The following is a 23549-nucleotide window of genomic DNA, read 5'->3' as shown; positions in this document are numbered from 1 at the left end:
AGTGAAGGCTCTGTTGTGATTTTAAAGTTGAAGACAGTGAATGGTATTACTCATTAACCTAAATTTCTGTGCACTCCAGTTTTCCTTAGATCTTGTCATAACTATTGGTCACCTAGCTGGCTTAAATGTAGTAGTTTTAAAATGGATTTAAAGCAATTGGCCTGTGGTGAACTGTTTGGTATGGTAAGTAGAAAATAGGCTAGAAAATACTATGGTAAAAGAAGGCAGAAAACATCTTTCATCTTCAGAGTATTGCACTGATTATTCTTATGCGTAAATGGAATTTCAGTTATTTTTAAAGTAACATCTTAAACACAGGATTGAGAGGTTTGGTTTTGAGTATCCATGTTTATACTGTAAAGGTGTTTGTTCTCATTAGGTACAATGAAGCAAATCTTCCATATAATTGCATTAGTGATACGTGACATTAAAGCTTAATTGGCTTATTTTAAATATCTTGCACATCAATTTCCTTCAGATTGTGAAAATTGAAAAGGTCATGAGTGCAGTTTAATATTCCAGGGTGAGAGATTTCAATTTTAGTACAATTTGTAGAGATTTAATTAGGAAACATGACTAAAAGAAAAAGGATGTTGAATGCAAATTAGGCTGTTCATTAGAGTATAGAAGCTGAAACATCTTGAAGTAATGTGAAAATCTGATTGCAGATTCAGTAAGCACCTTGATTGATTTTTTTATTTTTTGAAGTAGAAGTTATTGTAATTGTTCTTCAGGGTGTATACTTAATCTAATTGTCATAAGCGCTCTAAATATACTTCCTTTTTCATGCAGTTCTCGTCTAACCAATTTTTTTTTGTTTTGCAGGAGATTGATGAAGCCTGCAAGAGGATAAAACGTGAAATTGATGACTTGGGTCCTGAAGTTGGTGACATAAAAATCATTCCATTGTATTCCACCCTTCCTCCACAGCAACAGCAAAGGATATTTGAACCTCCGCCACCAAAAAAACAAAATGGAGCAATAGGAAGAAAGGTAAATACTCAGCTGTGTTAGTGTTCTGCTCTGTAAGTAAGCACAATTGCATGGACCATGAAGTATGACTTTCAGCTCCTTTAAATGTATTTGGACAGCAACAAGTAAAAGGGTTTTTTATGAAGCCTTAAAAATGCAGGATTTTATTGCATCAGAATTTTTAGAGAACTTGAGATTTGTCTCTCAGTAAAAATCAAAGTTCTGTCATCTATCTGTATAGGGCCAGGATGTTGTGGTAATAGTCTGATTTGACTGAATGTAAATGGCATTCATTTAAGTTTCATTTAAGAAGTATAATCTGTGTGGAGGATGGGATTTTTTCCATAAATAATTTGTTTGAGATGTGCTGCTGCCTTTTTTTTTTTTTTTTTTTGAGACCATTTTGGCCCTCTCTTTGGCATAGATTGTCAGGCAGGTTTTATCTGTTTCTTAAGGTTTATCAGAAGGTGTAAGTTGAAACAAATATGCCGAAGTTCAAGGTTTGTATTTTTGTAGTAATAAATGAGGAATTGAGGTTCTTTCATTAGGCAAAATAAACGGAAAAAATGAAAAATTTAAAATAGCACAGTGAATGTTCTTCATAAAATCAATAGGCAATGCTCACAGTAATCCGTAGTAGAAGCTATGTGTTTTATTAGCATAAAGCCATATTAAAGCTTTCTAAAACTGAACTCCTGCTCTACAGAACTGGCAGTCACAAAGCTAAGATTTTGAAGGTCAAAGCTAAATCATACTATGTGCTCTAGGCAGGTTTTGTTCCTTGATTATTTGTTGGTTTTTTGCAGTACAATGCATGTAGAATACTAGTGACAACTTTCTAGTGTTCTGGAAGAATAAATTGCTTAATAAATTTAGTGAAATTATCTTCCTTTTCCTGTAGAAGTTGATTGCAGAAACCATTCAATCTGAAATCATGAAACTAATGCTGCAACAAAATTGTATTTGCAAATTACTTAAATGAATGAAATTACTTTTACATAATAAGTGATAGCTGTGTATTTAATGAAATTTTCGCTCATGTTTAAAACTGCCCTTCAAAATAGGCAGGTTTTGGTTTTCCGCATAAGATAGCAAGCGCAACGTGTGGTTTTTGTTACATTGAAATGACAGAGCCAGTACCAGTCTCTGAGAGGAAGACACTCTTGGTGTAGCAGCTGTTTTACAACAAGAAAAGTTGTTACTCCCAAAAGATGCCTGCTATAGGCAAAAGCAGGCACAGCATGTAGGCAACAGACCTATGAAGTTACTTTTCCTCTTTGCCTGCTTTGGTTGAAATATTCTGGCTTCTATGTTTTACTTTTTATCTCTAGAACAAATCCAACTATGAGTGAAAGTGCATATACGTTTTAAATTTTTTAATTGTTGGTTTAGTTTAGTCTCAGTGATCAAGGTATATAAAGTAAAACCATGTGGTGCTGTGCCGGTCTATTTAAGAAAATGTCTGTTTTCATCCAGTCCTTTGTGGGAGTTGAATTTGGATTGTAGAACTGCTTGAGGAGGGAGCTAGTTGATCTGAAGCCTTTCAAAGGCTCTAATGGTCACACAAGTGTAAGTGAAGTGCTTGCAGTAACGGAATGAGTATCTGCTGAGCTTTAACTGTGTAGAATGAGAGATGCTGGAAGTAGTGTGGCATTTTGCTGCAGTAGTGATGGTAACAGCTAGCGGTGATGCAGCTTGACCACTTCGCACTTTTTTGTCTTTTTTGAGCTAAGAAAGCAGCTATTATTGTGAGAAGGCTTACCATTACAGACAAATACTTCGATGAACTATTAAGAAGGTTTTTTTCAGTTGAGGACGATGGTGATGACTTAATGTTTCTATTGTCCTATGTTAAAGGCTCCTTGTCATCTTACCCCTTCTTTTCAAACTGCGTTCTAGTTTCTGTTTCAGCAGTCTTAAACATTGCTAGTTAATAGATATGCAATATAGAGATATTTGTAGATGTAGATACTACTTATATTTTAATATTAAAAACAAAGTTTTAAAATTCATGTCAGAAACTGCAAAACTACAGCTAAGGCTAATTATAATTTCTTTATAGAGTTTAATGCTAATTTCAATTGTTGATGTGCAGGTAACTTTGTACTTTGATTTAGACTCAAAAGATATTTCTTCATCCTTTTTTAAAAGTCTTCTGTTTTTACAGTCATTAATTGTAATTTTTCAAGCAATGCGACATTAACAAATGAGATTTATTTGTGCTACAGAATCCCCTGTGTAAACAACTTTTTTCCTTCTACCTTAGGAAAGTTCTGTTTAGATTAAGTGAATTCAGGTACAAATTAAATTGCTGTACCGCTGTGGACTAAGCATACTATACTAACTCTATTCAGTTCCTGGTGTTGAGGGGTCCTAATAGAAATCAGTGGTTAAAAGCAGGATAAAAACCTTTCGTCTCTGCTTTGTAATTAGGATTTGAAGAATCTGGGTGTGGATAGTTTTGTACATTAGCAGAAACAGAAAAACATAAAACTTTGAGGTATACTCTAAAGCTAAAAGTGGATTGACTAGACTTCTAATATGAGAGTGTGAGTTTAATTTATATATTTAATGCACTACAAATTTTTTAATGAAAATGTATTGAGATTTTGCACTGATATCTGTAGCTGTTATCTCTTGACTAATTTGTTCAGGTTCCCTGTGAATGACGTGTACAGTGTTTTCTGTTTGTTTGAGGAATTCTAAGTAGCACATCATTTAGGGTGAAATACAGTAATTCCAAATTAATTGTCAGTGTGTTTTCTCCCAAAGTACTGCTTTCAATACATTGTAGTGTTTGGGCAAGCTGAGAGCTTTAGAAGAGACCAGCTGAGTGTGATCAGTAGCTGACAGGAAAAGTGATCAGCCAGCAGGAAGGGAAATCAGCAGTCACTGGCCTCATTTTAATTCTGAACTAAGTATTAGAGGTCTCTCCAGTTTTAATTGATAAACTGAAAGCAGTGATGACAGAATACTCTGAAATTAGGAAGTGAAGGGTAACCACTTTTGATGAAGTGCTGAACAAGTTTTGTGTTTTTTCTGAGATAATAATGTGCTAATGACGTGATCCAGTGTGGTCACTGTTGGGATGAGAGCTAATGGTATCCATAGCCTGTTAGACTGCATCTCTGGACGTGAAAATTTAAATGGTGGCAAATCAAGCCTCAGAACTCTGATAAGTCACCTTTGCTTTAATTTTTGCACGTGACTTAACCTTCTGAAAGGCTAAGAATGTAACATTAAAGATATGTAAAAATGAATGAATATCTGGTGATAGAAAAAAACAAAGTAGAAATTAAATACATATTGTTCATTATTTTAGCTGTGATGTGTTGGTAACAGCTTTATTTCAAACCAAATAAAAGAAAATATTGTGCTGGTAATGTATATAACTTTTGATATAATATCTAACCAGTTGTCTTGGTTTGAAAGACAGATATCTGCTAGGAAGGGGCAGGACCTCCCTAGAGATGGAGAATTCAAATCCCCTCCCTCCAAATTATTCCAATTAAAAAAATCAAAGGAGCTTTCAGACAGAGGTATGGGGGTAGGAATAACAGTTCTTTACTAGTATATATGACAAAACGACAAACAAACAACAACTACAGCATCAATAATAAACAGAACCAAGAACCTTGAGGGCTTTCTTTTACAAAAACCCAGAGCAGTTTGATTTGGGTGCCCCTGCAGGGCTCCGAGAGGCCGAACTGGAAGGAAGGAAAGTCCCGGGCCGGTGGATGAGATGAGGAGCTCTGCGCTGGCAGCTGGAGGCAGGGGTGTCCCGGCAGGGCTGGGCAGTGCAGGGCTACAGAGTAGCAGTGGAACCTCAAAGCTCCGAAGAAGCAGCGGCGGTGGAGGAAGAGGCTGGAGAAAAGCGAGCTCAGGATTCCCGGGTACACAGCAGATGACTGTAGATTTCTCAGGATGAGGCAGGGGCAGAGGGCAGCCTGACCGTCCTCCTCGGCACTGAGAGCAAGAGTGTCTCCCCCTCCCCCAGATCTGTCTTTTTGCCTTTCCCAAAGCTCATCATCTCTCCCCTCTGAGGGACACTCCCAGGGACTCAGAAACAATAGGTGTAGCCTCGTGCTGCCATATCTCTCAAGTACTCCTTTTGTTCTGACTAAGTAGTCATCAAGGCTTCTTGGAAACTTACGGGAAAAAATTCTGTGAGAAGAAAAAAAAACCAAATCTAACCCCCAACACCAGTTTACCCTGTTCAGGCTTCCAGAAAAAGGTAAAAAGCTAGAATTAATAGGTGATATTCAAGGGTTCCAGTGTAATTTGTCATTTTGTACCAGCGATGTGAGAAAAAATTTGAATAGTGGTTTTGTAAGTTAATTTTTTGCTCTTTTTCTCAACTAACATTTGTTATGTTGTTAATGGATCCATAGGGGAGCACAAAACAGTGGATGAAAATTGCATTCTTTTCACTAGAAGTTCCTCTGGTTCATTTCAGATCATCCTGTGAAAGTGTTGTAGAATTGCTCTGTTAGTTATCGATTAAGTGATGGAAAGTTTACTGAAAATTATTTGTGCAGAGACAAAATTGGAGTCCTTCATCTTCAGGATGAAGTAGTTTCATTTAGTTGTTTGGGTTTTTGTTTTGGTTTTTTTTTTTTGACAGGTTGTGGTGTCCACTAACATTGCTGAGACATCATTGACAATAGATGGCGTCGTGTTTGTGATTGATCCTGGCTTTGCAAAACAGAAGGTAAGTACTATTTTTTTCTTTTTATAGTAGAAAAGTTGGCAGAATCTGGTTGGCTCAGGGTACTCTTCCCTTTGCAAACACTGACAGGTCTTCTTCCAGTTGAAATCTTGAACTTGGTTGGTTTGGATATGTTTTTTAACTTACAATTTTTATGGTTTGCACTTAGTCTATGAACTATTCTATCTATGAACTAGATAGAATAATTTTATTTTAAAAAAGAAATGTGAGAATTTTGTGTTAGGTTTGGAATATAGTTTTTCTAGATACTATGACAAGAGTAGTTTTGTACTGTGTGTCTGTGCTTAAAGATGCTCAAGTAAAACAAATTGTATGAAAGTAAATAAAAGTGATTCTGGAAGCTTCGTCTTCTTTTAAGTCACCATAGAAAACTGCAGCACTAAAATGAGGAGAAATGATCCCTACTGTTTCATGTCAGTATTTATCATGTACTGTTGGAGCCCTGAAGATTGTAATCAAGTTTGTATTGTGGTTCTTGGAACATCATAGGCTGTTCAGGGGAACTGAAGTAGCTTTCCTCCAGTCAACCCAGTCACTACATAAAATATGAATCTCATTGTTGTCATTTGGTTTTCTCACTAAATATAGTTTTCTTTATAACTTTGTTTCTTAGTCTTTTCCTTTAATAGTGGTACACATTGTCAATCTTTTTAACGTTTGCAAAATGAGACAGACAGAGAATGTGAGTACAGCCAGTTTGCTTTTATGAACAAATTTCAGTCACCATTAAGACTGAACTTTCTTTACAAATAGTTCTTTTTACAAAAGGTATTCTTCCAGTATAAGAAGAGGTTTCTGTACGTATTTTATACTGGATCATATCTGAAAGGTCTTAAAACATGGACCAAGAATGTCTTCAGCTGAAACTATTTGTTTGACTAGTGCCTTTGTTTTCAGTGTGTTCCTTTCCATGAGCCCTATTGGGTTGGCAGGGCTGCTGTTTAGGTATGGCTGCAGTGGAAGTTTTACAGTAGATACCAGCAGATATTTTGTGCTGTGATAGTCTGCCTTGATGTACCCTTGAAATACACTTTTATTATCAGCCTGATCTTTACAGTTGCATAAAACCTTAATGTTAGATTTTTCATATCTCTAGAATATGATTATTAAACCCCGTAGTTATATCAAGACAACATTTTTATGGGGTTTTTGAGCATCATGAGTGTTTAGCACTCTGTAGAACAAATTGGACACATTCCTTTTGCCATGAAAATTTTATCTAAAAATACATTTAAGAGCAGGGAACCTGCAGGAGCTGCTGTTAACAGATGAATAAAAAATGCTGTTCTCTAGGCAGTTGTATTTGAAGCTCTCCAGCATCCTTTGTAGGCAGTTTTCTTTCCTTTTTCAGATACATACAACTTGTGCAGAATCTGTGTTTAAAAATAAGTTTAAAGCTGTTTGGATAGTTGTCCTATCTGTGAACATTGTTTATTATTTTACCTTCTGTCCTGCTCTGCCTGCACTTTGAAATAGGTGTACAACCCTCGTATCAGGGTGGAGTCTCTGCTGGTGACTGCCATCAGTAAAGCGTCTGCCCAGCAGCGAGCTGGCCGTGCTGGTCGTACTCGGCCAGGCAAGTGTTTCAGGCTGTATACAGAGAAAGCCTACAAAACTGAAATGCAGGTAAGATTCTGGTTTTCGCATTGTGTTTATAAGAATGTCTGAGTCAGGTTGTTGAGTGCTGTGCTATTAAATGAAATTAGAATTTGAATGCTTCTGTAGTATAAAGTGTCTGGAAGAAGTGTTACAAATTTTCTTCTTTTTTTCCCCCCCCCCTCATTCCCCTAGGACAACACATACCCTGAAATTTTGAGGTCTAACTTAGGATCTGTAGTATTACAGCTCAAGAAGCTTGGTATAGATGATTTGGTGCACTTTGATTTTATGGATCCTCCAGGTATCTCTTTCCAATCTTTATTTTTGTGACTACTTGATGTAATGACAATATGGGATAAATTCTCTCTCTCTTTTTAAAATTTTAATCTGTAAGGAATGTCTTGTTTATTCTGAAAATTAGTGCTCTGTGTCATGTCCAAGCAAGCTTTTTCTTTCTATGTAAGAGTTCCTAGTGGAATCAAGGAAGCTACTGAAAGCCCCTTGCCTTCAGAGAATAAGACAAAATTCTTGGCATTAGAAAGTCTGTTGTTTGAGGTTTTTTTTTACTTTCCACCTTGATTACACATTCTGATTGTGCAATCAGTTAACAACTGTTTGTAAATAATACAGGCTGGCGTTTTTAAAGCTGAATATACATGGTTTGGCTCAAACTGTAGTTTATGTACATCTTCTAAGTGTTAAATCTTCATATATGCTTTAGCAATAACTGGATTATATTGCTAATCAAGAATGTAAATCAGTCAAAATAAATGTAAATCACCTATATAAATAGGTGAGATAGTTGTTTCTTCCCCTAAAATAAAAATCTGGCATAGTCTATATGTTTTTAAATATTTCTGCAGAACAGTAAATTCTTTGTTCTGTGCAACATGTATGATAGCTTAGCAGACTTTTACATTTCCTTTTATTTTTCTTTGTGGGTTAGTAATGTGAGGACTACAAGATAAAGAGAACATTCTTACTGGCTTTCTGAAAGACTGTAGGTATCTGGAGTTGACATGGCTGAAATTTTAGGACTACTGCTCTGTTTAGTATGGAACAAGGCAAAAAGTGGTGTTACTGGTACTGAATTTCACAGTGCCACTGCTGTCTGAATTTTGAAGAGTAGTAATCTTCAAATATTCAAAGCTTGTGATTAAGTTTCAAGCTTTTCTAAATAAGTGTTCCCTCCCTGCCGCCCCCATTCATTCATGCTTGGGTGTGTATTGCTGGGTTTGGTAACAGTTTTGCATTTGGATACTAGTGAATGGAGAACAAAAAAAAAAAAGGTAGAAAAGATACCTAATAAGTGTGCTTCCTTGGTTTTTGCTGATTCAGAGCCCTTTGGTTAATGTGTGAATTTACATATTTTTTTTCTTTCAGCTCCCGAAACTCTGATGAGAGCTTTAGAGCTTTTGAATTATCTGGCCGCTTTAAATGATGATGGAGACTTGACTGAGTTAGGATCCATGATGGCTGAATTTCCATTGGATCCACAGCTGGCTAAAATGGTTATTGCCAGCTGTGACTACAACTGTTCTAATGAGGTCCTATCTATTACTGCCATGTTGTCAGGTAATAGCAGGAAAAGAGAAACTAAACAAATTGCAAATCTTCAGTTTGGGGAAAATTTAATTTTCCCACATCAGAAAAATAACAAATTTATTTTTAACAAGATTAGAATTGCTTTTTACAACTTCATATATGTGTTTAGTTATTATGGATTTATGTAGAGACCTTGAAGCTAGTGAGTAGTAATGTTGAAAACCAGCAGGTAAAATGATCTAAGAGTTTGCTCCTAACATCAGTTAAAAGTATATATATTTGAATTGTTGGGGGTGGGGAATCAGGCTAGTGGAACAGAAATTTCTATTTAGGTTCATAGTCAGGCCCAGAAATGTCATTTTGGCCACTAATTTTTAAGGCAGTACAATCTATTTTGTATTGTGCATTCTTCTGCACTTTGATAGATCAGTCTTCCCAAAGGGATTAGAGTATAATTTATATTAAATTGTAATCTTGTACATGATACATTTTTACATTTTTAATGATACAGTCATTAAATGGTAAAACTGGAGAACAGTCAGTACTTTCAAAGGGGAAAAAAGAAGCTTGGGAGGTAGATGTACCTTTATAAGAATTAACTAAGGTGTGCAGTTATACTCTGCTGCTGTTCCATGAATAGCTCTGTGTCGGAGCAGGGCTGCTTGCTGAGAGAGTTTAATGAGAGGAAAATATTACCAAGCAAACCTTGTATTTCATTTCCCCACAGTGTAGAACTGACTTTGTTTCATAACTAGAGGTCATAGGACAAAGCAGCAGGTTTTAATCTGTTATGAAAATGGGGTGTTCTTACTCCTAAGTACTCTTTTGTCTTTGGGATGTGGTAATTTACCAGGCTCTCCACACTGCAGGTGTATTGCTGACATGCTTAACTTGGTTGGATAGAGAACAAAAAAATTTGACTAAGTGTAAAATGTGTTGCTTCAGTTTAGTGCTACAGTATATTTATATGAAAGTTTTTAAGAACAAGTTAAAATGTTTGTTTCAGAGTTATGATTGTTCAGACTCAGAGCAGATGGGCAGGGCAGAATTATAATATTTTTCTTTAATTAAGTGGTGGGCTTAATTGCGGAGGTGGTGGTAGGTTGGTGCCTGTCTTTCTCTTCTCTTCCCCCTTCTCCCCCCAGTATCTACTATAGAACAAGTCAGTTTAGGTTTTTTGTTTGTGGCCTTTAACTGATTTGCCTTACTCCTTTTTCAATGTACTTTTCCCAGGCCATGATACCTTTGTTGTTTTAAATTAAAGTAATTTATAAATAAGTTTTGGGGGAAAAACAAACAATGGATTGAAGCTGATTAATTTATGGGTCATAACTAAAACACTACTCCTTAAAAACCCATAGTCCTGGTCTTTTTGTGGGGTGTTTCCCAAAGTAAGCACTTTAAACCAGCAGCCTAATAGTATGTTTTGGTGCATTAAATGCACATAAAGATTGTCAGGTTGTTGATTGCAATCCATGTATTTAGTTTGGGCTGAATGGGAAACTAGGTGACGGAAAAGAGCAAAAAATAGCATTAAATAAATGAGCAGATTAAATGATTATACTACATTTTATAAAAGCCATGGTGTCATGCTGTGGTATGGAAAGTACTATTACTTTTCAACACACTGAGTTAATAACTGACAGTAATAGAGTAATCTGAATTTTGATTTTATTCGTATGAGATAGAAATTAAAATATACTTGATATTATCTCTTTTTTCAAATGCAGGACCCATTTTACAGAGTGTTTATTTCACACCTGCATTTCCATTTTCTTTAATGCGTTGGTCTTCGTTGATTTGTAACCATGATTCACTGTTACAGTGTGATTTTTTTTTTTTTCTCAAGTTGCATCTTGTATTCAGCTCACAATATCTAGTGCTTTGGGGCTTTCATGCAAATTTAAGAATAAAGAAAAACTACGTAACGCTGCACAAAAGAGCCCTCATTTGATAGGGATACGTCATATGCAAAGGGGTGTTCTCATGTGATTGCAGGGCTTCAGTTAATGAGAAACTAATGTAGTCCCAAGCAGCTGGAAAAAGATGAAGGATTTTTAGTATTTAATCATTAATTTCATTGAAATGTAACCTCTTAAAAATCACACCTACTTAAAACCAAGCTGATTTATTTTCTGGTGTAGATCTCTGTAAAGTAAATTACAAAATGGTAAAGATGGAAGAAATGAGAGTAGGTGACCTGGTGCAACCTCCCTGCTCAAGCAGATCTCTTACAACTAGTTTCAGGATCTTGTGGATTGATACCAATCTTAGAACATACTAGAATGCTGAATTAAGTTGGCTGCAATACTATTTATGGTCTTTTCTAGTTTGTGTCTGGAAAAGAAATGGTAAAACATGATTTTTGGATGGAAGTGAGATGAATCAGATGTATGTAAGAGGGCATAATGATAGTGAAAGCTCATTATGTTGCATTTCTTTATGTATATTTTTATTTGAAGGAGTGCCAAAGGACAGTTTAACCTTCCACCACTACCGCTACCATCACAGCCTGTAGACTTATTAATACCTTCATTCATATGTTTCTGTATACCAGTGCTGATAGCAATACCATGTGGGAAGAGACTCGACTGGTGTTTTCTGTCTAGTAACAGACTTGCAGTAATCAAACCTCAAGTTGGTTTAGACTGTGCTAGTACAAAACAATTTCAGAACTATTTACTTTGTAGGGGCTTTCTGAAGAAGCAAATTTGCAATTAGTGTTTCATTCCGTGCGGTACTAGCTCCTGGTAGAGCTATCAGCACTGGATTTGAACTAAGATCTGTTTAGCCTTCTAGTCTGTGTAGGTAACCTTGATGGCCTTCAGACTAGAGATTTTGATGCTTACATATAATTCTATTAAAATAATCAGGTACTCTGTAGCTTTGAAACCCTCTTGTCTTACAGATGTGGTTAGGTGTTGATGTACCAAATCAAGGTAGTAAACAGTCCAAGATGCAGTTGGAGGCCATCCTGCCCTGCCCTATGCTCTGTGAACTGACCTAGCTAGGCCTTGTTCCTCTATCTGTGAATGCGTGACTCATCGATATGGGCGTTTGTGTTGGGCCCATACCAACCTTGTTTAGTCCCACAGTGTTTTGTTCGCCCCACGGAAGCAAAGAAAGCAGCAGATGAAGCCAAGATGAGGTTTGCCCACATAGATGGAGATCATTTGACGTTGCTGAATGTCTACCACGCTTTCAAGCAAAGTAAGTCTGTGTCTGTTCTAGTAAAATTATTTGTTATGCTTTGTGCTGCCAACTTCTGTTTCTGGGTTCCAAGGACACTTGAAAGGCTTGGGTTTTGTTATTTAAGTGCTAGTTTCCTTTGGGGGTCAAACAAAACCAAAAAAACTACCCAAGCAATCTCAAAATAAGCTGATGAGCATGCAAACAAGCCACACTTTTAAATCGATGCTGAGTAACCCTGGACAGAAGGAAGCAAGTGTTCCTGTAATTAAGAAATATTGGAAGTTTATCTAACATTAATTATAAAAAAATCTGCATAATTACTTAGTGATTTTTCAGACAGAGCAGTGCAGAAAAAGCTGTGAATTTGGAGAAGGGTGTGTTCCTAGAACAAAAACCTTTTTAATCCTAACTTCTTAATACGATTAGGAATTCTGTAATAAGGCTTTGGAATACATTGAGAGGCAAAGGGATGATGCATCAACAAGAAGTAACATAGAACTGTGCGATACATATGTTTCAATTATATAATTTCTCTGGATGGAATTTAGAGAAAATGTATGATCCTCTTCAACATAGCTGAAGTATATTTTAACAGCTTAAAGAAGATAAGAATGAACAGGTGAAGGTAGGAGTTCTCTTGAAAAATGTGGAAGTGACCCACTTTTTTAAATAGTGACTTATATTGGTGGCAAATAAAAAGATTGCTGTAAACTGCCAGCCATGTAAACTTAGGTGCTCTAGTTATACTGTCCTGTTAGCAAACAAAACCTAGCAGTCTTTTTACCCTAAGTAAAAAGAAATGCAGCTTAATGCCCCTTTCTTTTAGAGATTTGATTTAGAAATTTTGTATTGAAACCTTCTAACACTGTCATGTGACAATCCAAGATAGGTGCAAAAGTACAAGCAAATACATTCAGTTTACAATACAAACAATAGCTAAGAAACCTCTATTAAACATTTGTAAATGAGATACATGTTGCTTGTTTTTTCCTTGTTAGCTTTTTTGTTATTAGGATCCAGAATGTCTGGCAGACAATTTGTGCATGTTTCTGGAAAACATTGCTTTAATACTCAGGTTACTGGAGGATGGAATTATTTCAGGAATCATCTTGTGAAAAATGTGAATTGATTTCTGGGATCAAAAGACAAAATGTTACTACTGTTTTTATCTAGAACAATGTAAAACATCTGTGGTTTATCTGTGATGCCTGGTTCAGTTGGCTCAGATAGTATGCTGTGGTACTGTGCAGTAGAATCATAACTGTACAAGAGTTTAATTTAAAATATATTCTGTAAGGTAAAGTGCAAAAAAGAACTTGGACTTACCTCGGCTTCCATAACCTTCATTCTTTTCAGTGCAAATTAAGTCTCTTCTTTCCAAGAGTTGCCTTAAGTTTTAATTTTTAAGGCTGCCTTTGTTGGATTATTGAACTGACAAAGATTAGAAAAGCATTACTTGAAAAGTCAAAGAATTGCTAGGGAGAACAGGGTTTCTTGATGTGAAACATGCAGATATTTATACTGACGGAAAGGCTGGTTCTTGCTGTTTCATCAGATTTCTCAGAGCTATCAGCAGTAGGAACAGACTACAGAGTTCTGTTACAGTGGCTGTATTTTACCAGTCACATTCACTTAAACTGCTGTGAGGTGTGTCACACTTAGAACAGACTGTATAGCTCTTAGCTGTTGCTTGAGTGCTTAATTTAAGTAGGGTTTCATTTCTCAAATACAGCGTGGTTGTGTACAGTTGTCTTGTATGTTCATTGCATGCTGCAATTAAAGGCTGTGCAGTGTTCCTGACATCATGCTATATTTTACACCTCAGGTTTGCAAGATGGTTTTTCTACTTGCAGGATGGGATTTTTGAAGTGTCCAAAATTTAGTGATGTGATATTTCAGTAAAACAGCAGTGACTGTGTTCGTTATATTGTGAGAGGGAAAAAAAACCCTGCTTTTCTTCTGTCCTGACCACATGCTGCTTCCTGAATAGAAAAGTTTCGGGAAGTTACCTAGTGCAAGAAATCAACGGAATAAACCAAGAGCTGTTACCATTTATAAAAGTTCATGGATTTTTTTTTTCTGGTTCATCTGACTGATGAATCAGTTAGTCGCTATTTTATTTACTTGTTCTAATTTTGATTCATGTTTTCTAATGTTGCAGATCATGAGTCGGTTCAGTGGTGTTATGACAACTTCATTAACTACAGGTCCCTGATGTCTGCAGACAATGTACGCCAACAGCTGTCACGAATCATGGATAGATTTAATTTGCCTCGTAGAAGCACAGATTTTACCAGCCGAGACTATTACATCAACATAAGAAAGGCATTAGTTACTGGGTATTTCATGCAGGTATGTGTTTACTGCAGCTTAATAAACGTTACTTAAATTACACGTGGCTAACTATACTGCCATGTAGTCTTTGTCCGGTTGCTAGGTGATGACTCAGGTAGCACATTCTTCAGTCAAATGGAAAAAAAGTTGTAGGCAGTCTCAATAGTTATTTGTAACCTGATACCAGAAGGGGAAATATAGCGGTACAGATGTATGAAAAATGTGTGATCTTTATAGAGAGTATTTTGTTTTGTATATTTCTCCATGTTTCTATTTCACTTTTCAATTACGTGAGTCAGATGCTGGAGTACTGGAACACTTTGGTAACTCAAGATGTATACTGTTGGAAGTGCATTTGCCACTTGAGCCAGGATTCTATGGAAGCCAGTCTCCAGTGTGCTGCTACCTGCATGCTTTGCATCTTAGGTTAAGCATGCCCCAAGCTAGAGTGCAGGCTGCTTGGGTTTTTGTTTGTTATTTTTTGTTTGGTTTGGTTTTGTTTTTAGGTGGGTTTTCCTCCCCCCCCACCCTTAGTCCTATCCTGCTGTGTTTTTTCTCTTCAGCACATCCTTATGACTGCTAGAGTCTCTTTGCAGGCTCTTGCAGGTGCAGACTGTGAATCTTCATCCTCTTGCACTCTGGACTGCTATGATAATTTGTTTCATAGCAAAAAAGCATTTGACACTTCTCTGCAACATCTTTGCTAGAGTCTAATACCTCGCTTCTGGAGAGCACAATCTTGTTATCTTTAAGAGGCTGACCAGTGCCCATGGCATTTCCAGATTTTTCCCTTGGGGTGTGCTCCTGAGGTGTTTAAACACAAACACTTGCCAGCTGGTCAGTGCTGTGCAGGTGAGCATGGCTGGGCCTGACAAGCACTGCACTTACACACCCGAACTGGGGCACAGACTTGGGCATCCTGTCCTTAAACTGCCCCTGCCAAATGCTGTCTCCAGGGCTCAGCCAGCCAGTCTGCAGTAGAAATATGTTCCTGGGCTTTCAGAATGCAGAAATATCAATGTCAGCAACTGCATTTCACTGTAATGCAAATGGGAGATTAAGACTGTTGGCTGCTTTTAAATAATTAAATGGTTCTAAAGCCTTACTTGCTGTAACCTTTCAGACAAGTAAGCTGTGACTGTGTTCAGTCCTTGAATTTGGGACATGTTTTCTGCAGATTTCTTGGCAAATGCTGCAGAACACATTCCTACCTACACCTTCAATTCTAGAAATGTTTTGAAAGACAACAGTTCTGCCCAGTGTTCTGTTTTGAGCCTCAGGCAGGTCTGAGTGCCACAGCTGCACTTTTGTTTGGCATTATACCCCATGCCTTCTCTCACTTAATTGGACCTGTGGGGAGGCCATGTACTTGAAAGTTGGTGTGCTCTCAGTTTATGTTACTCAGAGTTAAACTCTTCCTCTAATTGATGTTTTCCTATTAGAAAACACCTATTCCCATGCATGGGGAGCTGCACCAGTGTTGGTGCAGGTAGGTTTTTGGTCTCTGTGTCTTAGGAGTTAAAGATCTGACTTGGTATTTTTGCTGTCAATAGAGTAGTAAGTAGGCTCATGCAGATGAAAATTAAAGTCTGTCCAGAAGTCTCTTTCGTGGTCAGTAGGTTGTCTACTGCCTCTCTCAGCCAAAATGCCTAATTGAATATTTGGGGTGTATCAAGAGATAGTATAGCAGACCTGTTGGAACTATTTGGAGTGGAAGCCATTTCAGCTGTTACTCTTCTGCTTCAAAGTGTTTCAGTCTATTTTTGTTTGAGTTTCTTCAACTCTGTAAACCTCCATGACAGTATGGTACCTATTTGACCTTGACTCTGAACCTTCTATGGTGAATTCCATATTGCTTCAAGAAACCTTCAGTAGAAAAATGTTAAATACTGAAATGTTATTTACCAGCAGCTGAAGTACTTACAGGTTTAGTCTGTACACACATTACACCCTCTCCAAGCTAATATTCAGGCTGTAGCATTTGGGGGCTTTTTTCAGAAAACCTTAGTAATGAAATGCATACATCACCCTTTGTCCTCTTAGCACAGAGCATGTGTAGAATTCCTAGTGTGGGCACTTGTGAAATGTGTACTTGTACTGCAGATAGCTTCTGCATGTAAGGTTCAGTGTAAGCTTCTGTATGTAAAATACTGAGGTCTGTGGACAACACATGGCAGAAGTTTATTCTTCAAACTTTCTAAATTTAGAAAGGCAGTGTGAAGTGGAAAGAGCAGTAGCAGCCAATGTCTTGAAATACTTCTCATTTACTGCATTGTTTATACTTTGATAATTTCCTACTGTCCTAAAACCAGTCATAAAATTTCACTGTAGTTTTCTGTACTAATCAAGACCTGTGGTTTAGGTCAGACAGTGTAGGCTGGTACTGACTATTGTACTAATACTGATATTGTAATCAATACTAAGTACTCTGTTTTTACCTGCCTTCAGTTGTGTGTCAGAGACAGATAAATGTGGAATTTCTGCTGGTGATGAGTCATCTTTTTATCCTTCATATTTAAATGCAAATTTGAATTCCAGTAAATCTGCCATAGACAAGCAAAGTAAAAAGTAAAATAATTTAAAACTGTCAACAGTTCTGAAAAGAAGTAGATATTGACAAGAAGTTGAATGTCTTTTAAAGTTTTTGTGCTGTGAATCAGATTTCTTCTAGTTCTTATAATGCAAAACTTCTAAAAGTAACTTTCTGTATCACACATCAGACTATGCAAAGGAAATGTAAAATACAGCAAGAGTGATCTTTGCAAAAAGAAAAGTACTGATTTCTCAATTATTTTGTTCCGAACATAGCCTGTCTTGGAAAGGAATTGGTATATTGTACAACTGTAATATATTTATAATTTGGTAATAAAGTTCCAGAACTAAGTATAGATTATTTCTCCTACTTCTGTTAAATAACTAAGCATACTTTATAGAAAAATCTGAATAGGATAAATATTTAGCTTTGTGTTAGCTGGGGATCAAAGTAAGTCACAAGAATAGGTAACCCCTAAATGGAGGCTTATCCATGATATCCATTGAAAACTAAGTTTAGAATCTTTTAAAGTGTAAATACTAGCTGCAGTAACTGTGGTTAAGACTAAGCAAAAAATAATTACACTACAGAAAATAAGCTAAGGAAACAAATTGGAAAAGGCAAGCAAATGACAGAATATCTTAAGGAGAGGTCATCTTCCTCATAGTGATTTTGGTTTTTATCAGTTGTCAAAAGCAGCCTAGGTTTTTATCATAGTATTTTCAATCTAGTATTGAAAACAGAACAAGAACTGATAGTTGAAAATTTAAAACAGAATTTAAAGGTGGAAGCAAGCCCTCTGTGTTTTCAAATCAAAGAATGGGTCAGGTTGAAAGGGACCACACTTGGATTATCTGGTCCAGCCTCCCTGCTCAAACAGTCATCCTAGAGAACATGGCACAGGATTGTGTTCAGACAGTTCTGGAATACCCCCAGTGAGGGAAATCAATGAACACTCTGGGCAGTCTCTTCCAGTGCTCTGTCACTGCACAGTAAAGAAGTTCTTCCTCATGTTCAAATGGAACTTAAAACCACTTTTGTCTGTTGCTTCTTGTCCTATTGCCTGGCACCACAGAAAAGAGCCTGGCTTCTTCCTCCTGCCACTCTCTCTTCAGATACTGATGGGCACTGTTCCTCTTTCAAGGCTGAACAGGCCCAGGTCCCTCATCCTTTCCTCGTAACAGAGATGCTCCAGGCCCTTCATCATCCTTATAGCCCTTCTTTGGACCTGCTCCAGGAGCTCCTGTCTCCCTTGTCCTGAGGAGCCCAGGACTGAGCACAGCACTCCAGATGAGCCTCACTAGGATCACTTCCCTCCTCCTGCAGGCAGTGCTACTCCTAATGCACCCCAGGGTACCATTGGCCCTCATGCTGGAAATGTATACAGATCAAGCTTGGAGTCTTTCTTGGGAGATGTGACTTAGTCAAACACAGGCTATATATATCATGGTCACTACAGAGCATAAACTTAAATGACCAATAATGTACAGGAAGTAAGATGTCAGATGATTTGCCTTCTAACTAAAATCTCATTCTTGATGCTACCCAGTCTTTGGTGCATATTTCTTGTATGGAATTACGTATATTTCTGAAGTCTTTACATAATCAAGCTCCTACAATAATAAAATGGTAATAAAATAAACCTATGACATAAAGGTGGTCACTGGTGCATTTAATAGTATTCATTTTGCGCTTCAAAAATGCAGAAGAGTGGTGTAAAACTTTTTAATAGATTCAGAAACACTCTTGTGTGTGCTGCAAGCAGAAATTTTGGAAATTTTGGAAATTCAGACAACTGCCAGGGTTCCTTTGGTGCATGCTAGCCTTTGGTCAGAAAGAATAAAGACCAGTCATTTCTCTAAGCTGTCTGTCAAAACTAGCATGCTACAATGTATAGCCTTAAATCTAAAAGGACTGGAACTTGTGATACTGCTCCTGCTTTTGACCTTGCCAAGTGCATTTGGGTTTAGTGTTAATGTTTGTTTAATGACCCTTGACTTTGCCCTCTAGGTTCAATGACATGACAGCTAATAAATAAGGACAAACATACTTAAAATTTCAGAGGAGAGAGTGTAATTCTTAATAAAACTGTGATGAGAACTTGAAGTGAAACATTTTCCTCTGGTGGTATGTGCCACTGTTTCCATTTGGGTTTGTCATGTTCATAAAGATATTATAGTTGTCTCTAAATCATCAGCCATGTGGGCTTTCTGGAGCTGTAGAGTAATTTGTTGCAGAGATACAACTTGGCACTTGCCCATTCTTCTAGAGTCATGTTCAGCCTAATTCTTCAGCTATGTCAGGGTTCAGTTATGTTCTGTTGTATCTTGCTTGTTACCACTACTCCTCAGAAAGTGAACCCACATCCTGGACATACTCTGAACAATCCTGTGGTTTCTGCAGAAGCTCATGCTCTCTATACTCTGAAAAAATCACAGAATGGTTGAGGTGAAAGGGCCCTCTGGAGGACACTTGGTCCAACCACCCCACTGTTTACAGGCACTGGGATTGCTTGCAAGCCAGGGTTTCAGAGGAGTGATATAAGCTGCCTCCCATTTGTCCTTGTTTACTCCCTTATGTCAACCTTGGTGACTGCCTGAGCCCATTCTAAATTCTTTCAGCTCAGTGACCTGGCAGGCCACTTACAGAGTAGAAGCAAGAATGGGCTCGGTCAACTGTGCTGGAAAAGTGCAGGCCAGGAATGAGCAGGAAAATGCAGCAGCTGGCAGATCACTGTGGCTTGCTCTGGAGCCAGAGCTTCACTGTCTGTTTCCCTAGACAGTTGCCATTACTGACCCTGAAATTCTTTACCAAGGTGTGTGCCAAAAAGCACACTCTGTGGAAACATCTAAAGAGGACAAATACAGAGCTCACTGTTACCTCAGGACTGAAGCCAGTCACAGTAGTATGTAACCACCTAAAGGTGGCTTGGCCCTGATACCAGTGGTCTGAGGAACCATTTTCTTTGTAATTGGGGTTATTCCAATTCTTGGCCTTCCCTGGAAATTAAGAGCTAACGGTACGTTTCTGCAGCATTTATTTTTCTTTGAGTATGCTTCAGAATTATACAAAGTTAATAAGAAACATAACTCCAGCATTACAAATTACATGGAAAAGGAAATTGTATTTGGGAAAGGTAGAGTATAAGACTTTACTGTTTTAATACATATGAGTGAGACTGAGGTGTTAAAGGTAAATTGTATTGAATTTAACAGCACAGTTTTCCAGAATGAAACCTAAATAATGCATTGTTCTGTCCTTTTCTAGGAAGAACTAGAAGAGGTAAAACAGATACTTTTATATGCGTGTGTACTTTTGATCTGAAAAATGAAATTGATTTTTAAACAAAACTTCCTTTGAAAAGTCATAATCCCACAGCAAGGTGTGCTCTGTGTGTTAGGCATGTGACAAACGAGTGTCTAGTCTAGTCTGGTTTGCACCTATACTGTTACTTAATACTACAGATGTATTGAGTTGAATAAAATTAGGCCTAAATCATTGCAGATAGTGTGCTGTTGATCTCCATTTAAAGGAACCTCTTCTGGTTTCTCATACGTGAAATAAAGTGTTATCTCTCAAATCTTGTGTGACAAAATTTGCAAACTATCGAAATACTTTGTTCTACTCATAAAACATGTTCTGGATATTAATGTCATAACGGTTTTAAGAGAAGCACATTCCAAGTAAGTAATTTCTTAGTAAAGAGATATTCTGGCTTAAAACTTGAGGGAGCTGTTGCTTTAGAAGGGCTGGGGTTTTATGTAATAAGTGGAATTTGCTCTTGACTAGGCAAAAAGAGGGTGAACTATACCTAGGAATTCAAGAAAACAAAGAAGTATACAATCTATATTAAATGAAAACAGCTAATAATCTTACTAAAAATGTCTTTTTCATGTCTTTCAGCCATTGTCCAACCTATTTAATCTTTTTACTCAATGTGTGTGTGTATATATATAAAATAAGATGAGGTTATTTTCAATTACTGGTATCAAAGCGTTAATTTTAGTTACTTGTTCTGTTAGATTAGCTGTTCGTACAGAGGATATCATTCTAAGGATAACTGTCTGCTTTACCAAATCTTAATGAGCTAGGTATCGGAGCATCTTGGCAAGGCAGGCATTATTCCCTTTCATAGAGCAAGAAGCTTAGTCAGAGGGAGGTTAATTGATTTTCACCAAGGTCACAGCACAAGTGTGTTGCTGAACCTACATTTTACAGCTCTGAAACTTATTCTGTAGTGAGACCTCTCTCATGGAAGGATAACATTGTGACTTACTGGTCCCACAGTGGCTACTGCAAATTAAATGCTTGAGGCAGATGTCTGTAGTAGACCACAGTTGACTTTGTATGATGTTGCAAACCTGTCCAGTATATATTTCCTTCCAGTACTTTGTGTTTGCAGTGCTGCTGTTCTAATAATGATTATTCTTTTTGGGTAATAATTATTTTTGTATATTGCTTGGATTGTGTATTAGAATACACACATACCATGGTAGTTAGCAAAAACATCTGGCATCTTGATCGTGTCTATAAAAAACCATGAATACTTGAAGTGGTCAAGTAATGTGCCAAATTTAGATGAGGTTTGAAAGTTGGGTTAGTATGTTTTGTGTAGAACACTTTACAATCAGCTTGAAATTGCTTCATTTACAAATTGCCTGTGTTAATGAAAAAATATCTTTTTATGTAGGTGGCACATTTGGAGCGAACAGGGCATTACTTAACAGTGAAAGATAACCAGGTGGTGCAGCTGCATCCCTCCACTGTTCTTGATCACAAACCAGAATGGGTGCTGTATAATGAGTTTGTCCTTACAACGAAGAATTACATCCGGACATGTACAGACATCAAGCCAGAATGGTAAGCCACAGTCTTGCAACAGTCATGATCTACTCTAGAGTTCTTGGGGTTTTTTTCCCCTTTTTTTAAGTTGAGGTAATTCTTTTTACTTTTCCTGAAGCTAGTTTTACAACAATGATTTGAGGAATGGCGATGGTATGGACTTGGGATCTTGTAGATGACTAAAGGTTTTCTTTGTGGTTACTTGTGCCGGTTTATGGGTTTTGTGTTAGGCCTCTGATGCCTGGACTCTCTGTGCAATGCACAGCTTAACTTAGAACCAGTTACTTCATAAGCCTGGAGCTGCTTGAAGTTGTGAGGTTTGGGGGTATGTCCTAGCACCCACTTGCATACCTGAGTGAGGAGATTACCAGTACGTCAATATCAGTGCTTCTGTTGTCAAGATCTAGGATTTCTTCTGTCTGATATTTTACAAGGCTCTGAACAGCATTTCATGCTTTCTTAAAATTCTAAGGAAAGAGGTGGTAAGAGTGGTACAACTTGCCCCATGTCATGGTCTTTATTTGCCAACTAAGTATATCAAGGAAATTAGAAGCCTGAATCTCTGCAGACAAGCAGAGATCTGAAGCATCTTGCCTGTCTTTAAGGTGGTACTTTAACTACCAGGTTGTAGTAAGCTTTGGGGACACAGGAGGCTCGTCTGTGGCTGTAATTTTACTGTTGTGCAGGAAGAGTTTAAAGATTCATAAGCTGGAAAACACAGCATATATATTTATATTGTCTGTAGTATCTGAATGGAAAATGTGTTTGAATCCCTGCTTAGAAATCTTCTTTCAACAAACACTCTCTAACCTAAAGCAGAATCCTATGGCCGTGGTTTTATTTTTAAGTTTAAAACAGCTCAGGCTGAATTGTACTCTTGACACAAGTGGATGTTTGCATAGACTTCTGTGGCTGCTGGACTCTGACATTAAGAGAAGGCTCTGGCTTTGTGGATTACCCTGGCAGGTACTGAAGCAGCAGCAAGGGTCTGTAACAAGCACATGGTCAGACAGGAGCATCACAGGAGATTCACATGTGTCATTTTTGCCTTAGACTTGAACACTTGGTCAGGATGGCACTGCCATTTTGAGTGTCTGTGCATGTGTGTAAATTTCAGTCTTAAAATTGCAAAATGAGCTGAAAATAGTGGATAACCTTTGTTTCCTTCAGTTGTAGAATTTCTGTAGGATGCATCTTAAAGTTTGAGTATCAGTAACAAGCTTTTCCTTTTTTGACAGGCTGGTGAAAATTGCCCCTCAATATTATGACATGAGCAATTTTCCACAGTGCGAAGCAAAGAGACAGTTGGATCGCATCATTGCCAAACTTCAGTCCAAGGAATACTCACAGTATTGAATTTATGCTTTGAACTGAAGTTATTCAGAGGACAGCTTTAAGAGATGAAAGGATTCAAAGTTCAAGTTGTGCTCTTCACTTTGGTTCAATAATGGCCTTTATTTGAAAGCTTTTTAATTTTTCTTTACAGTAAATATTCCATTCTGATTTCATAAATTAAACATTTATGCCTCCCTTTTGTGTTGACACTGTAGCTCATACTGGAAAAGCTAATCAATGTTTTGCAGTTTATTGAAAGTAGTTCTATATATAACAATGTTATAAGCATTTCTTTAGAAATGGTTGAAAATGCTTCTAAAATGTGATTATCGACCATGGTATGCATGATCGTTGTAATTGTTGACATTCCTTTTAGAAGTTGTGAAATGTTACAACTTGTGCTTCTGTAGACACAATCTTCGGCTTCAGTACAAGGGTACTGACTTCAATAAAGTCTATTTATACTAA

The 23549-nt window shown here is 37.3% G+C and overlaps 1 protein-coding gene across 1 annotated transcript in view; it reads left to right on the top strand.

Moving 5' to 3' along the window:
- DHX15 (DEAH-box helicase 15) overlaps positions 1-23549 on the top strand; it is a 45445-nt gene extending 21896 nt beyond the window's left edge. The window contains exons 6-14 of the mRNA XM_063401714.1: positions 826-993; positions 5597-5683; positions 7178-7327; positions 7493-7601; positions 8684-8875; positions 11933-12055; positions 14199-14389; positions 21595-21764; positions 22985-23549. Coding sequence (XP_063257784.1) covers positions 826-993; positions 5597-5683; positions 7178-7327; positions 7493-7601; positions 8684-8875; positions 11933-12055; positions 14199-14389; positions 21595-21764; positions 22985-23102 — 1308 coding nt within the window. The 3' untranslated portion in view covers positions 23103-23549. The remainder of the gene's footprint in view (positions 1-825; positions 994-5596; positions 5684-7177; positions 7328-7492; positions 7602-8683; positions 8876-11932; positions 12056-14198; positions 14390-21594; positions 21765-22984) is intronic.

Source organism: Prinia subflava, chromosome 7, assembly GCF_021018805.1.
Source record: "Prinia subflava isolate CZ2003 ecotype Zambia chromosome 7, Cam_Psub_1.2, whole genome shotgun sequence".
Classification (NCBI taxonomy): domain Eukaryota; kingdom Metazoa; phylum Chordata; class Aves; order Passeriformes; family Cisticolidae; genus Prinia; species Prinia subflava.
This window is presented reverse-complemented; position numbering and strand designations above follow the sequence as displayed.